This window comes from Gossypium raimondii, chromosome 11, assembly GCF_025698545.1.
Source record: "Gossypium raimondii isolate GPD5lz chromosome 11, ASM2569854v1, whole genome shotgun sequence".
Taxonomy (NCBI): Eukaryota; Viridiplantae; Streptophyta; class Magnoliopsida; order Malvales; family Malvaceae; genus Gossypium; species Gossypium raimondii.
In genome coordinates this window covers 22,102,294-22,119,963 of record NC_068575.1, presented here as the reverse complement: position 1 = coordinate 22,119,963, position 17,670 = coordinate 22,102,294, and the positions used below count along the sequence as shown (strand labels likewise).

At 33.4% G+C, this 17,670-nt stretch overlaps 1 protein-coding gene across 3 annotated transcripts; it reads right to left on the bottom strand.

The window, feature by feature from the left end:
• Positions 1–301: 301 nt before the first annotated feature.
• Positions 302–4,332, bottom strand: LOC105788086 (coatomer subunit delta). 3 transcript variants are annotated; one of them, XM_052624258.1, is made up of 13 exons: positions 4,184–4,313; positions 3,857–3,937; positions 3,702–3,764; positions 3,254–3,293; positions 2,920–3,143; positions 2,387–2,629; positions 2,136–2,304; positions 1,657–1,961; positions 1,364–1,562; positions 1,119–1,272; positions 850–912; positions 656–752; positions 302–527 (listed from the first exon to the last, which is right to left on the bottom strand). In XM_052624258.1, the coding sequence occupies exons 3-13, from the start codon at positions 3,702–3,704 to the stop codon at positions 438–440; spliced, it is 1,587 nt and encodes a 528-aa protein (XP_052480218.1). In that variant the 5' UTR covers positions 3,705–3,764; positions 3,857–3,937; positions 4,184–4,313; the 3' UTR covers positions 302–437. The 3 variants fall into 3 exon arrangements, with proteins under 3 accessions (XP_052480218.1, XP_012470248.1, XP_012470249.1); XM_012614794.2 differs by lacking the exon at positions 3,857–3,937 and having other exon boundaries at positions 4,184–4,332; XM_012614795.2 differs by lacking the exons at positions 3,702–3,764; positions 3,857–3,937 and having other exon boundaries at positions 4,184–4,279.
• Positions 4,333–17,670: the final 13,338 nt, after the last annotated feature.

The following is a 17,670-nucleotide window of genomic DNA, read 5'->3' as shown; positions in this document are numbered from 1 at the left end:
TTGCTTCATTGTTTAGTTATCTCAAAGACAAAAGGCCTTTTATCTTGAGGCAAGATTCATTTAAAATATTTTTAACTTCGAACATGTTTTTGTATCAAAACAAAGTAACCTTCAAAAATATGCCTTGAAAATATATTTAAATAAGATTGAAATAATTTATGCAAATTTGAAAGCTAACAATTTTCATATTTTTATTACCAAAAACATTTTTATTTCAATTTAACAATTGTATTTTTCAATTTTAAAAAAATATTTTTAAATGACAATAAAAATATATCCATAAATCAAACCGAACCTAAAATTGAAGTACAACATCAATGATCTATGAACTTTCAGAAAAACAATAGCTGTTGTTTGAATACTTGAACTTGCTCTCAAAGTTCACCAAAAAGTGTCGCAACCTATTATTAGTACACTTGGAATATTGATATTAACATTCACACAACTTGGTAATTCTCTGTACTCAAATTTGTCCTCTGCGAGAACTTGGGAGTCGCTCCACCTCTCAGGGGAATAATGTTCACAACCTGCACCAATATTTCTCTCTTGAGCATGATCACAGGGTTTAAGAATGCAATTTAACAGAGGCATACATTACTGGAAAGATCCAACTACAAGTTAAAATAGACAATAAAAAATAAAATTAATATCGTACCTTCAGGTCACTGTATAAACTAGTGGCTGAAAATCTAACAGATATTGGGAAGAACACTGATGAGTCCGCTGGAGGCACCACAAACTCCATAGATCCACTGCCAATATTTCCGTAGAAAGAAAATAACTATAAACCAATACCATATTTAAAATATTAACACTTGAAGTTTGCGGTGTTGAAAAAAGTGGACTGACCTGCGGTTAGAGTTATCAATCAGAAGTATGGACCATTCTAAGATGGAATTTCTGGAGTCATACCTACATGATAAACAAGAAAATGTAAATAAAACAAAGTACACAACATCATAGTATTTCAGGCTACGTGGTTGGATTGTTACACATTATTAAGATATGGGTAATCTAAAGACACCAGGCTTAGGTAGAGTTGAATCCAGTTTATTAGGTCTTAAAAATGACAATTTTGCTTCCACCCAGAGTACCATCTTCATATCATTTCCATTTACCTCCATTCACCATCAATCTGCCTGACATTTGGTGCCTCCCGAAGAGCTGGAAGAGGTACAGAGATCACAACGTTTCGCAGATCAAACATGGCTGAAGCTTCATACTCAATGCTTACATAAGTTTCATTTCCAGAAACTGAAGGCCAGCAGTTGACTGCAACACAAAAGAAAAAAAAAATCAATCGTTGAAGAATAAAATAGCAGTTACATACCAAGAATAAGCAAGCATTAGATTTGAAACCCACTGGACAATGGCACCATTGACTCATCTGCACTTTGCATTCTCCACTTCAAAAGACCAACACCAGCTGCATCCCCAGCTGGACCAGTGGGGAAAGGCCTATTAGGGTCCTTCAACCCCAGAATGTTCTCATTGGAAAACAATTCCTTGTTCATGTTGGGGTGTGTCTTGAAAAGAATTCCAGGATTACCCCCAGTTTCAATCTGAAATAAAGCATGAAATAAAATCAGTAAATTCAAAGACGTAAAGGCATTAAGAGAAAGGTATATTGCTCTGCAAGGACAACATGAATGTTACCTGAACTTGGATGAGTCCGTCTTCCTGGTTAAGAATTTGAAGTGACAAGGTCCCCTGAACATCAAAGTTACTGATTCCACCATCTCTTTTCAGTGTAACGTTGAGTTTCTCTTCAGCAGTCAAAGTAATGGGATCCGTAGGTGGAGCTGCAGCCACTCTGGACTGGCCTACCTTTGGCTGCAGATCTTCAACTATCAGTTCGCCTTCTGCTTTCAGCGATTCCAGGAACTGGTTTGTTTTTTGTGATTTACCAAGCTGCATGCCAAAACCTTTGGGAGGAGCAGTTGCAGCTGAAGGTTGACGACCTAACAATATGAGCATTTGGTCAGAAAATGTCTGAAACATATGAAGCATAGTCCAGAAGTAGATGCATCTTGGGTTTTTTATGGAATTAAGGAAAGCAAGTACAACTAATTTGCTAAAAGCCAGAGAAACAAATCAAAATCCAAGGCATGTGGTGGCATACTATTGTGACTAACCTTTAGGCTTAGTAGAGAAGGCATCGAGATCAGTGGTAATGCCACCAAACCCAGAACCACTTCCAAAGCCGCTTCCGCTGCTAGAAATACTCATTTCACTAAAGCTAGTTTCTATTCTTCCAGATCCCATTGACATGAACCCTCCTTTGTCAGATCTATTCTTATCAATCTGCAGAACACAGCAGAAATTAATATACATACCAGAAAAGATTGATTAGCACAAGAGCCAAGAACATTGCAAAACAATAAACCTTGCTCTTGTCAATCTCACTAGCTTTACGCTTCATGACATCCTTAGTTTCATTAATCTTGCTCTGCAATACCAGCTTGTGCAACTTCTCTTCATGACTCTCCATTTCACAGTATTGCTTAACCTGTGTGACAGTCACATTTTCCTTGTGCCCAAGACAAATGACTTCATCAAAAGCAAAGATCAGTTCAAAAGCAGTCTTGCCAATACCCTCCTCATCTAGAGAGTAAGAATACTCAGTTACCTAGAAAAAGTACAACAAATCAAGTAAATGCTCTGTTCTACTTGGCTCAGACAAGGATATTACAGAAAGGCTAAAAACTGCAAATGCCTCAAGTAACAGATACAAATGTGCCAAGGAATGAGAAGCTGAAAACATACAGGTAAAGGAACCACTACGCAAACAAGTCAACTTCCAACTACTTGATTTAGATCAAAGAAATAAAGATAACATAATGTATTATTTCTACATAATCTATTATGTTCAAAGATTAAATAAGACAGGAAAGAAATCTAAGAGAAGCTAAAGCATACCAGCTTGGAGAGCAGTCTTAAAGTCTCCAAATCTTCAAGAATGTTGCTCTGTTTGTTTGTTACAAGAAGCAAATAAAGAGCTTCTATTGGTTGATAAACATATCGCACATTCTCAGTCTCAAAATATGTGTGTTGCTTTCCTGTTCCCACCAATTTAGGAAAAGCAGCAAGAAGACCTTCAATTCTTATGCGAGTCATGTCCACAAACTGCCTGGAGAGAAGCACTGCAATAAGAACAAACAAAGCACATGTAACACAACTGAATTTTGAACTTCAACAACTTAATTACAACAGCACAAGAAAAACAACTACAATGAGCCAACATGAAAGTCACCTTTTCCAGACTTGCTTACAATTGAAGCCGCAAGTACAACCTAAATTACAAAAACAAAAGGTAAAATCAGAGGTACTTCTATCTATACTTTTTATTACCTTTAATAAGGAGGGAATGAATTACAAGAAAACAAAGCATAAGAGACAACACTAGCAGCAGTGCCTACCAGAAAATGCTGGACATAAAAAAAAGCTTAGACAAAACCATAGAAGAGAGAATTTCAACAACAATGGCAATGCTCGTACAGATAAAGTTAACAGATAGCAATGGAGCAAAAAGCAAATCATTCAAGAAAACAAAACATGGACCTCGTAATATCTTCAGTTTCTCCAAAATGAGTTTATAGTTTATTTAGTACATATATATTTAAAAAGAACTGAAATCTATTTAAAGGTATAATTCTACTAAAAAGAACGAGTGAAAAATGAAAATAAAGAACAGATCGTACCATCTTGGTTACCAAGAAGCAATCTACCCAGACAATATCAATTTGAAGCTTTTATCAGAAGACCTATTAAACAATGAAAATCAATTTAGGATAAAGGCGATCACAAATAAGCAGCGGGAATCAGGACAAAATAAATGGAAACGGATAGGAACGACCTATAATATAACAGTAAATCTGAAAACAGAAAAAAGCGAATCAGTATTTCTAAGTCTGCAAAGAGATCGACCACCTCAGATCTGTACATCAACATGCATATAAATTCAAATACCGATAACACAATTGCAGTGTTTGACAGAATAAAATGCGAATGCTAGAGGAATCAACGAGAGAAACAACAGGACTGAATACAGCATTTCCGATTTAAAAGCGTATGAAACATAAGAAGGCAATGAAATCGAAGGGAAAAAAATCAGATCTGACAATTTTACCCTCTAAATGCCCAACTGAGGTTGCGGAATTTAGAGATCTGAGATGGAGCTTACCTCGATCTAGTTTGTACTCTGTATCTTCTTCACTCTCGGGAGATCGATTCGTTGAGAACTCAAAGGCGAAGAAGGTACCGACTCGCTCGAGCGTTATATCTGCGTTGCGGTAGATCCGTCGTTTAATATTCGGACCAACTTTGGATTGTTCGGCCCGATCCCTGAGGCCCAACGTGTTGCATTCTCGGGTTTTTTATAGCCTAAACTCGAAAATATTCATTTTTGTTTGTTTAATTTTAAATTGGATAAACTATCAAAATAGTCACTTTTGTTTACCTCGGGTTACATTTTAGTCACTTATGTTTAAAATGTTACGTTTTAGTCACTGAGCTATTACCAATGTAACGGTAAGCTAACGTGGCACGTTAAATCATCATTTTAAACAAAATTTTTAGGTTAAATTTTACAATTGGTCTCTATATTTTTTTATTTTGAGCAATTTAATTTTTTTCGTTTATGTTCTTTTAGTTTTCCTTTTTTTTTCCATTCTTTTCTGTTTCTCCCTCTGTTTTCCTCCCTTCTCTATTTCTTTTAACGTAAGTTTTTATGTTTTCCATAAATGATGATTTAATGTGCCACGTTAGCTTACCGTTACACTGTTAACGGCAATTAACGACTCAGTGACTAAAATGTTACAACACAATAACGTAAGCGACTAAAACGTAACATTTCAAACATAAGTGACTAAAATGTAACATGAGACAAACAAAAATGACTATTTTGATAGTTTACCCTTTTACATTTTGGTTTTCGATGTTTTAATTGTTACAATTTTATCATTATCTCATGTTACTGAAAATCACACATAGCACATTAAACGTAGACATGGATTTAATTTTTTAATTTTTTAATTTTTAATTTTTATTATAGGCCCTGTCACTTATGTATTTTTCCCTGTCACTTATGTATTTTTTCCTTTCTTTTTCTCTCTCCCACATTTTTAATTTTTTTCCAATATAAATATAACTGAGAAGAAAACTATAACTTGTTAACATAATTGAAACAATGAGTACCTGTAGTTGGAATAAAAAAATTTAAACATAGCTTTGATAACGTTAGTAACCGTATCGTACTAAATGAACATTAATAATTAAAACGTAAACTTAAACAAACATAAATAATTATTTTATAGTTTACAAAAATTAATACACCATTACTACAAAATGGGTCCTCAAATAATGAAAAGACTTGATATATATTTATTTATTTTAAATTGTTTCTTAGGTTTTAAAATTTCTTATGAAATTAAAACATAAAACCAATAAATTAATGAATAAATCACATAAATAGTCACTTAATTATCAAAAACATTTTTATTAAATCATCTGATTTTAAAAATTATAAAATGACCACTTAATTATTCTTTTAAAATTTTAAGTCTAAAACTGTTAAATTCATAACAGTTGATTGACTTATTTTTTTAACATTTACTTTTAATACACATCATTTTTATGTTATATAATAATTAAAAAATTATTAATCCAAATCACCTGACCTCCTCCCTCTCCCTTCCCTCCTGGCTCCCCCGAATCGTGCCAACATTCATAATCCTCCACCCAACTAGTAACCTACAATCATTCAATCCCAAAATTTCCAAAGCCTTGCTTTAGAATCTACTGCAATCACTGTAAACACATCATTAAAACACATCAACCCATGTTCATCATTTATATTTTCCAACCTTAACCTCCCTGAACAACTCTACCCCTACCCTTTAAGGGAAAAAAAAAGAAAGAAAGAAAAGATGTTAAAGATGAGACTAGCATCAACACCAAGAACATGAAACTGAGTATGGGTGGCCATGTTTCCCATGGATATTAAATATGTGATATCAACAAAGCAAAATCAATAAGAAGAACGGGCAATGGCTGGCACGATGGGAGGAGAGGGGACGGTGGGGAGAGGGAGTCAGAAGAGGGGAGGGAGAGGAACAGGGTGGGGTGGGTGATTTGGATTAATAATCTTTTTAATTATTATATCACATGGAAATGATGTGTATTAAAAATAAATGTTAAAAAAATAAATCATTAACTTAAAAGCCACATTAACTAATTATTAAGTATTTAATGATTTTGGACTTAAAAAATAAAAGATAAAGATGAATAATTATTTAATAACTTTTAAAAGTTACCTAACAAAAAGTTTCTAATAGTCGAATGACTATTTATATAATTTACCCTAAATTAAATTTAAGAATATCAAAGTTGATATTATAATCAATTAGAAACATTGTTTAGTAATCAATTAAAAACATTTTAGCTCATGAATATACATTGCATGTTTTTAATTAATCCTTATTCTTTATGGAGAAAAAGTCCAGTTCGATAAAGGGGATACTGATTGAGCAAATCATTGTTTAGTAAATGATGGAAATACAAAATTTTTCCATTTAACAACTCTTGTATGTTGAAATCACAATAGAGTTATCGAATTGAGGATAAATGAGGAGTGGGTCACGGATCAAAGACTTATTAATGCTCATGTTGTGGGATTCTATAAACAACATTTCACTGCAGTGTCTGTTCAACCACTTTGTAACAAATATATAGATTCAGACTGATATTTACAAGTGAAGAAAGGGAGATTTTGCTAACAGATAGATATTGAGGAAGCCAGTGCAGCTTTATTCTCCATGAAAGATCTAAAAAGCACTAGGGCCAGATGGGATACAACTAAATCTTCTTCCAAAAACATTGGGTTACCGTCAAAACCTCTATACTTTGTTTTGTTTGGAGGATTTTGCTTCGAGTACTTTTGATGAAAACTCTTGCCAAGGTTTTCTTATTGCTTATTCCAAAGACGACTAATGTAGATAAAAGTCTCTCTTCAGACCAATTAGTCTCTTTAATACTTCATACAAAGTGCTATTAAAACTCGGGTTCATAAATTATGACCGATTTTACAAAAGAGCGGTGGGCTTTTTCAAAATAGTTTTTTAGTTTGGAGGAGCATGACGATTAACATATTCATTACTCTAGATTTGTTCATTCTATGATGCGGATGCAAGGTTAACAAGGTGCAATAATCCTTAAAGTTGATTTACATGGGCATATGGTAGTGTGGATTGGAGTTTCTTAAATGATGTTTTATTCGGATTTGGGCTGCCTAGAAAAATTATTAATATAATTATGTTTTATGTGCAGGTTAGTCACATTACTACTCTATAGAATGGATAGATTCTAGATGATTTTGCACCTAGAAAGGATTGTGACAAGGAGCTCCTCTGTCTCCTTATCTATTCACTCTTGCCATGAAAAAGCTTTCGCCTATGATCCTTAAGAAAATGGAGTCTATGTCAATCTTTTAAAATCTTATGTCGTGGCCCCGTGCTGTCTCATTTATTTTTCACAGATCTTGTTATTTGTGAAAGCCACTGTTAGACAAGTTTAGGTGATTAAAGAATGCCTATGAGTTTGGCATTCAAGTTACAAGTTAACCTTTGATAAATATTGAAAAGATATTGGTTTAAAAATGATTTTCTATCAGAGTAAAAAGTTAAAATTTTGAAAACTAAATCAGTTTGTGATATTTAGAGCAATATTTTTTTCTCGAAAAATACTTGTGCTTTGTGCAAGACAAACCCTAGACGTTCTCGACTTTCAACGAATAACCTTCCTCAATAGAAACCAGTAGAATTGTTATTCTCAAAAAATAAAAGTTATAATTAGAAAATAAATTATTACTATTTTTGGACAGAATATCAATATTGAAAACTCTTGTGTTAGTAGCTCTACCAGTACCATTTATTGATAGGTAGAGATAGGAGAGTCTTGGTTAAATTAATTAGAAGAAGGGGGTAGCACACCTTAGTTAAATATACTAGGGTTGCCGCCCCTCATATGTATTATGATGAGATTTTGAGCCTCTCATATATTTGATCCAATTATATATGCTTCCTAAACTATAACTCAACACTTTATAATTTAATTCAATTCAATAATTGTTTTCTATTTCCCAAAATAAATACTATTTACTAAATTAATTTAATTTAATTAATTAATTTTCCAATTAAATGATTTTCTCAACCCAATTCTAATTTTTTAAAGTCATATAAACTTTACCATAAAAGAATCTATGAGAAAATATATTTAATTTTCATATTCAACAGATTCACGATGACCAATTAATTTAATTCCATTTTTAACTCTAATTATTTGATTAAATAATAATTGAAAAACTTAAATTAATTCTCAACTTATTTCTATACTTAGTGAGAAAACCCATTCATTTCCAAATGTGACACATTTCTCTAACTTTAATCATTTTCATCTATTTCTGTTCATTTGATTCTATATGCAATTCATTTTTGGTTTCAACGAGCTAGCAAAGAGGTCGATTGAACATATATAATTAGAACTCAAATGACTTATAATTAAGTTTTAACTTTTCGCCTATTCATTATAAACTCATTTAGTCACGAAGTTTTTCCACTATAGTATCATGACTGAGCTCTCCCTAATTACATATTATTACGAAAGCTATTGTAACATCCCAAAAATCGAGAGATAGTAGAACCAAGTTTGTGAATTAAGAGAGTTATCACACTCTAATTTTTGAGATTATCTATGCGTTTCTAGAAAATAAATAAGTTATTGGTCTGTTAGTTAAGTGTTAGTGAAATGGTCCTTGAAACCCAAGTTCGAATCTTGTTGTGTGCAAAAGTGGTATTTATTTTTGCTCTTCCCTTGCTGTGCCAACCTTGCTGTCAGACAGTGGGTCAAATGCAAACTCTAAACCACTAGATTGTGATAATAGAGAAATCTGATAGGTTAGGATATTGTTTAATATTTTTAAAAATTTTCTAGAATTATTCCCCAAAACTCTCTCTCTTGCCGTCCTACTTCCCCCCTCTTTCTCCACTTTGTTTTGCACGTTGTTTCCTTTTGTTGCTATAGTTCTCCTTTGATGAAATTTTCGGTGTTTCTTCTTTTGGCTATCTCTTCTTTTCCTTTCTTTTCGTTTGTTTCCATTAAATCACAACAAACACTCTGTTGTTCACTTCATTGCCGCCATATTTTCTGTATCAACAAACATCAGCAGTCCTCGGGAGTCATCGCATTCTGTCGCACGCAATCGGTAGTCATCATAGACTACAATCTGCGATTCTAGCAGTTTACTCGTAAATTCTGATTTGGCAGTTAAACCACATTATATGTTTCTGGCAGTATTTTCGCAAAACATTTGGCAGCTCGTTTGCATAATTTTTGGAATCTAAAGACTACGATTTTGGTGTGTTTGGATGGAAGGGTTTCTAATTACCCTAATTGGTGTGTTGGGTAGACCACACTGGTGTGTAGCGGATGGGGGTAGGATCTATTTTGTTGACACTTTGCATTGCATCATTTGATTATTCCCATGCTCATGCACTGGTTGAAAATTGTCATGCTTATTACAAACTTTGTTTTAATGGTATTGATTGACGATTTGCTATGTACCGTTGTTCGCTTTGTATGGATGGCTTATCGTTTTTTTTAGAATGACTTTGTGACTGAATTGTTACTTTTTTACTCACATTGAGCTTCTTAAAGCTCACCCTCTATAATTTTTTCCTTTCAGATAATCCTTAAAGTTAGGATCGGACATGACATTCAGAGGGCTCATCTCAGTTTTTTGCTAATTAAAGTATTTTAATTTTATAATTTCATAATTAGTTGGAACTGTAAATTTTTTTATACGAACGTGGCATGGGATTGGACTTCGGGTTTTATTTTGGTTTAGCATGCATGTAATATATTTAAATAATTGGCAAACCAAAAATTTGATCATATAAGTTTGAAACACAGTTTTAAATAACAAACTAAAATCATCGTATTTTTCCTCTGCAAAATTCGTACTTGAATTTCTGAAAAGTAAATTTTAAGTCAAATATGTTTCCAAAAAAAAAAACTTTTGTTTAATTGGATTTTTTTTTAAAACTTGACAACATTATTTTTTTGTAAGTAAAGAAAAGTCCACTACAGTTTTTCGAAAAATAAGCAAACACTTTTAAAAAAATCAATTTTTGAAGGCCTGATCGTTTTACTTAGCAATTTCAGTGGCCAATGTAACCTCTAGAATTTGGTCATAACATCTAGGTCGGGTTTGGGGTGTTACAGCTACTTAATCAGTTCTCATCTAATGACCTTACCATAAGTGTGTTACTCTCATAGGATATCCTTAATCTCTTTTGGATAAATTTGTTTTCCTAATATGATCCTATTTTGTCTCATGGTAACCATTACATTGTCCTTCATAAAAAATTAATTATTATGAAATAGTAATTAAGTCATTTATCACAAAGACAAATGGCCCATGACCATATTTACTTTCCATTTATCATGTAATCTCAATGAGAGGATATCATTTACCCATTTCTTCGGTTATGAATTCCACTATTGTGAATGATACTACATATAGTAGAAGTCGTATACCCAACGCACCAACTTTCAATTCATTATCTATTTAAACTCAAACTTTTACTTACATCAAAGTATTTGAGTCACACATATATAGGCCTACGGTGCTCTGGTGTGTTGTAGTTTGATATATGTTTATATGTTCATGTTTTTAACGCCCCAAAAATGTATATTGTTATTTTTGTAAAAACATGGCACAAATATTTGTCTACTTCAGTGGTTAAGTGTTCTAGGTGTGTGTATGAGGTCCCAAGTTCAAGCCATGCCTTTGGCAAAATTTTCAATTTTTTTAAGTAAACCCTCACTCTTGTCCAGTAGGCTTGTATTTGTTTGGTTGTAAGAATATAAAAAAATGGGCCTACTGGTCTGGTGGTTAGGTGGAGTGCAAATATGCTGGTGGTCTTGAGTTCAAATCCCTGTGCATGTAAGAGAGTTTTTTTTTGTTACCTGTGCCATGTAAGAGTTTGAAGGGACGTAAAATACTGAAGTGTTTGAGTGAAGTTTGAATTTGGTTGTTGAGGGAATATGGTGGACGGTTTTTGGGGATTTTGAGAGATAGTGAGAGTGTGGTGGACTGTTTTTAGGAGAAAAATAAGGGATTAAGGGTGGTTATCGGATATTCTGTCAGTTTTTTCTTTTTATTTTTTTCTAAAAAAAAATCTGCACGTTTTCCCTTCCATTCTCCCTGCCGAATTCTCCTCTGTCGTTTTTCTTTCTTTTTGTGTTAGCAAATCCCTTTTTCTTCCTTTTATTGTTTTGACCAAAACGTGTCTCCTTGTTCGAGATTCTATTTGATCGCTGCGTTTTTCCCCGTTTGGTAAGTGGCTTAAGTTATTGTAGTTTTGGCATTCGATTACCAACTAAAGGTTGCGATTTTCTGTTTTGGACAGTAAACAATTGAGAAGAATGGAGTCTTCCTCGTGTCATATCGTAATTGAAATCACTAAGGGTGTGGGGTAAGCATTGGTCGCTTGATTAGCGCTATGGTTGTTCGTATTCGCATTTTAAAAATTCATTTAAAATCTGACTCTATGCTTGGGAATGTAAATTCTAGGTTTTGAGTGTCTTGGGAGTGTCTACACGTCAAACCGAAACTAGGTGTGTACCCAGAACGCAGAAAATGAGATTCAGCGAAAAGTTGAAATTGCTTGCTGTTTGGACAGCAGCAGTAGGCTAACTTTGAAAAATCACCATAAATTTTGGAAATCAAATTAGAGGATGAACAAAATATGGAATTAAATCTTATTGAGTCTAGTTTCTCATAAAAGAACAGTATAAGTAATGAACTTGTAAATCGTGAGATATAATAAGTTTTGTGAGACAAGGTTAGAATGAATTTGGGTTCCCCTGTTCTGACTTTGGAAAATCATCAAAAATTGGAGAAAATAATTAGGGGTTAAAATTTACATGTTTAAATTATTAATGAGTCTATTTTTAATAGAAACAAATGGTAGCATCATCTAAATTTTGTACTAAGAGATAATTAATTTTTAGTAAGGAAAGGTCGAAGCTGTTAGATAGCAGAACAGGGGTAAGATTGAAGATTTTACTATACTTATTGACTGAACCAAAAATTCTAAAAATTTTATGGTAGAAAGGTATTTGAGTCTAGTTTCAAATACATTAAGCGGACCTTAATTTGGAATTCTTTAGCTCAAGATATAAATAATTTAGTAATAGTGACTCAAGTAGACAGCTTTGAAGGAACATATAGATAAATAGTGAAAATATATTTGAATATTTAGCTAGCATGGGTTACATTAAAAATGGACCATGCGGCCAATGCTAATTTGAATCGAGTGGGCCACACGGGCGTGTGAGCCCATTTTCACTGAATTGATTGCTAAGGTTGCACGGGTCGCCCAAGTCGACTGTGAACCTACTTTAGGGTCGGTAAGCATCACTTAGACTCCTAATTATACGAACTGACTGTTTGATTTATTATGTGTTGAGCATGATGATAGTATGCTTGTATACTAAACTGGTTATATGTACTGATGTCCTGAGATAGCATGTCATGACTTGTATGTTGCACTGCATGGGGTTGGGTTAATTATATTTGGAGGAAGTGTACTGAAAGGCTCTTAAGCCTAACATACTGGCAACTCAGCTGCAAATTACTGTTTTGTGCCGCATTCAGTACCATCTTGAGTGTAGGGTTGGACGAAGATAGTGTGTAGAGGCTAGTTGGGTAGAACTTTATTACTGAATACTACATGACTGCTACTCGTACTGTGATAGGCTAAGGCCCTACTGCATATTTGATACTGTACTGAGATGGGCTAAGGCCCAAACTGTTACTGATACTGAAAAAGGGCTTAGGCCCAAGACTACTTTAACTGTGCACTGTGATTTGCTATTGTTTGTTTTCTGTGGGATTACACATTGAGTTTTCATAAACTCACCCCTTTTGTTTAAATGTGTACAGGTAATCCCCAGATCTAGAAAGATCGGTGCGACGAAGGACTCGGCGGTGACCGCGGTTTTGGACTTTCATGGTTTTTAGCCCATATTTACGATAATTGATTTTATTTCTATTCTATTTTTATTGGCTAAGTTTTTGGGTTGTAATTGGACTTTCGGACTTTGGTTTTGGGTTTTAATTATCTTTACCTTATGGATTACAATTGCTAGTAGTAGGAAACCTCGGTTTTCAAAAGCAACAAATGTTTTTCTAAACGCACGATTGTTTACTCTGTTTTAAAAGCTTCCGCAAATGAATAACGTTTTGAAACTATCGATTAAATGAGCAACACAATTTTGGAACTAATAAGATATTAAGATAAGGAATTCAATGGAAATGGTTTTAACGCGACAACACGGTTTTCAAACACCCTATCATGTGACATTGCTAGATCCGGCCATAACGTCTGGGCCGGGTTTGGGGTGTTACAATGTTATATGTTGTATGAATTAATTAATTAATTTTTGATTGAATTATTAATATGGAATTATGAATATTAACTATTTAAGGTTGAATGTAAGGTGAGTAAGATTTACTTGAAATGTGATGAATGTATATGTATATATTTATAATTCATGATATTTTGAATTAGATGAAATTGATATGTGAAGCATATATCCTATTACACATATAATCACCTAACATTCAAGCATATATCACAACATTGAAAGCATCTTTATAGATAAATTGAATCAAGGTCACATACTCATTTAGGCATACATCATGTTACACATATATACATTTCAAGATAATTTGACAATTAAGCTATGAAACATAAAAGTGATCTCTATCATCACTCATTGGATACACGGATCTCCAACACACAAAACATAGCCTCATAGAGTCAAACATGTCCCAAAAGTGAAGCATAAAGCTAACACTCTCCTTATTTCCCCTCACATGTCCCTTGAATAGAGCTTAGCTCACATACCCTTATCCCTCCAACATGTCCCAGGGCCTCAATGCCCAAAATCATTGTACAATAGGTGAGTACTCACAATCCTATGGCATGCCAACTATATCCAATGGTTTCAATAATCACAAGGCTAAAGTATCCGAAATCAAACACATATCACTTACCGATTATCCGTGCACAATCACTGCATATTTGCATCTTTAGCAAGACACTGTCACTAACATTTAACATATACATAACATGTACATATTTTCACTTTCACAACATTTATCATATTCCACATATCATACGTTATGGCATCTCATCTCTATTTACATATTCACAAACACATAAGCACTTTATTCATAAGATAACATAGGTATAATAAAGCTTCCACTCGGAACTTAGAGTACGGGTTTAGGCTACAACTAAACTACCATATATTGCATCGAATCATGTCCACAAGCAATTATTCCAAACACTCACCAATTACACTTTTGCCAAAAAGCCGAAAGCTCAAACTAGCTTTTCCTTACCTTTATTTCTACCCGTAGAAGGTTCTATCAAATTTGAAACACAATAAATTCACACAATAATACATCAAAAAATTAGTCAAGGACTCATTACAAGCATACAAAGCATAAGCCTAAACTAAGTTCTCACATAATCAAAACCTTTAACATGGCAAACTTTAAATCTGAATATCTTGGTCTATACTTAGTCTTTTCTCCTAAAACCAATTCTGTCCATTTTATTATTCACCTACGGCTAATTTTCAACCTTTAAACTACTCAATTCATGATATTGACTTTTTCAACATGTTTTATGTCTATTTTTCGAAAATTTATTAAAACTCAAAAATTCTTTAGCAAAAATTAAAAGTAAGTTTAGAAATCCTCTAATCATGTTAAAACAAGTTGAAAAATACTTTGAAACCATGATTTTAAGGAAAATGTCAAAATTCACCATTAATGACCCAATTTTTGGCTTTTATTTAAAACATGTGTTTCAATGGTTACAAATTCAGTTTAAGGGACTAGATATCATTTAAAACTCATAGTAAGTCGAATGGTTACCTTCGATGGAAGAAAAATGAGCTTTGATGCAAATCTAGAAAAAAGCCACGTTTGGAGAAGATGATGTAGATGATGAAGTTTTTAGTTGATTTTCTTGGTTTTTATAGAGGTTTATAACTCAAGAGATGATAGAAATCAAAAGGAATTAGGATTTGGAGTTCAAAATTGATTGAAATAGCAAGACAGAATCAAGGGACAACAAACACAAATTTTGGGTAGTTTTTACGTGAAATAACTTGGTGAAGTGAGGTTATTTAGCTTGGATTTTACAAATCAATACTATTTTCAAAATTAAAGACAAATCTTGAGCACTAGCTCTCACATTTACACGTCTAGGAGGCATATCTAATAATCTAACATACAAGCAACGAAATAAACAAATGGTGTGAGTGGCAAGGAGATGATCTAAGTTTTGTTCCTGCAAGCAAACTTTGGGATTAAAGGCAATGTGTTCCCGTTCCTACTCCACATGCAATTTGATGAGAAGATTTCAAACAATCACATACAGTTCAAACAGAGATATATCAGTAATTCCAAGAAAATAGGGAAATTTAGACTCATGACTTTCAAAACTCCTAATACACAATAATCACCTAGGTCTGAGAGTTATTAAACCTAGAGCTCTGATACCACCAAATGTAAGACCCCATACTTGGCCTGGATGCCAGACCGAATACTGAGATGCCATACCACCGTCTCACATCGATTTTATTGTAATTATTAGAGTTGAAATATATGTAGTTTCGTTTTACTTTAATTATTTTTGAATTTATGATAATATCAAGTCATGCAAGCTTAGTTTAGTGTTTAATCATACTAGTACGACAAAAAGACATAAAATGTACATATCTCAAGCATTGGGACCACTTAGTAAATTTTTCCATAAATTTTACGTAGGTATCGATACCGCCTCTTTGGTATTGATATTTCCTTTAAGTGGTATCGATACCACCTGAGAAAATCGACACCAAACTAGCATACTGTTTCTCGCCAAATTTTAAAACATCGAATAATATTGGTACCTTTCTTAAGGTATTGATAATTACACCATGAGTATCGATACTCGGGCCAAGGTATCGATACCAAATCTCTATTCTGACTTCCTACACGTTCCAAAACACAGATGTATTAATTTTAAAACTCGATTATCGATACCTCTGCTCCAGACCTCAAAAATGTAGCATATATGAGTAAATAATCCATTCTAATTTAGTTCCTTAATATCTTACATCAATTACTTCAACAAATAATCATTCAGCGGCCTAATTAGCAATTCAATATCACAAAATCATGTTCGAGCAAGTAACGTCAATCCATTCTCATATTCATGAACTCAACCATAATAATAACATGTAATCCTGATAAATCAAACCAAAAACCAACAAAATGTCTAGAAGTTAACAAGGCTATAGACAAATCTACTACATTGCCTTTTTCCCCAAAATGTAAATAAATATACAACACCTAAGGAATAATGAAAAAGTCTTGCTTGGATCACCTCTTGGAAACCACACCGCTCACACCGGCACACAACTAATTTGCAATTGTTAAAGAAGGGAGTGAGTGAGCTTAACAAGCTCAGTGAATGCCTAGAACAACTACCATGCAAACAGTTCATCAAGCATTAATGAAACAACCATATAGCATAACCTTAACAGTTCTAACTTTAATGTCGTAATATACTTGTGTATTATTATTAGTTCTTTTACATGGTAAACATGTTCAATTTCAAAACACATATCCTATGACACATATAATCACCTAACATTCAAGCATATATCATAATATTCAAAACATCTTTATAGATAAATTGCATAATGGTCACATACACATTTAGGCATACATCACATTACAAATATATAAATTTTAAGATAATTTGACACTTAAGCTATGAAACATAAAAGTGAGCTCTCTCATCACTCATCGTATATGCGAATCTTTAACACACCAAACATAAACTCATAGAGTCAAACATGTCCCAAAAATGAAGCATAAAGCTAACACTTTCCTTATTTCTCGTTACATGTCCTGTTGAATGGAGCTTAGTTCACATTCCCTTATCCCTCCAACATGTCCTAGGGCCTTGATGCCCAAAATCACTGTACATATAGGTAAGTACTCACAATCCTATGGCGTGCCAACTATATCTAATGAATTCAATAATTACAAGGCCAAAATATCTGAAATCAAACACATATCACTTATTGATTATTCGTGCACAATCACGCATATTTGTATCTTTAGCAAAACTTGCCACTGACATTTAACATATACATAACATGTACATATGTTCACTTTCACAACAGTTATCATAATCCACATATCACACGTTATGGCATCTCATCTCAATTCACATATTCACAAACACATAAGCACTTTATTCACAAGATTACATAGGTATAAGAAAGCTTACACTCGGAATTTAGAGTAGGGTTTAGGCTACTACTAAACTCCCAAATAATGAATTCAATCGTGCCTACAAGCAATTATTCCAAACACTCACCACTAGCTTTTCCTTGCCTTTATCTCTACCCATAAAAGGTTCTATCGAATTTGAAACTTCAACACAATAAATTCACACAATAATACATCCAAAAATTAGTCAAGGACTCATTACAAGCATACAAAGCATAAGCCTAAACTAAGTTCTCACGTAA

Bases quoted from the DNA above. Each gene is read 5' to 3' on its own strand.
- LOC105788086 (XM_012614794.2), bottom strand. The intron at 1,563-1,656 runs GTAACATTCATG...GCTTTATTTCAG, and splicing joins ACGGACTCATCCAAGTTCAG to ATTGAAACTGGGGGTAATCC. The intron at 913-1,118 runs GTAAATGGAAAT...TTTATCATGTAG, and splicing joins CAGATTGATGGTGAATGGAG to GTATGACTCCAGAAATTCCA.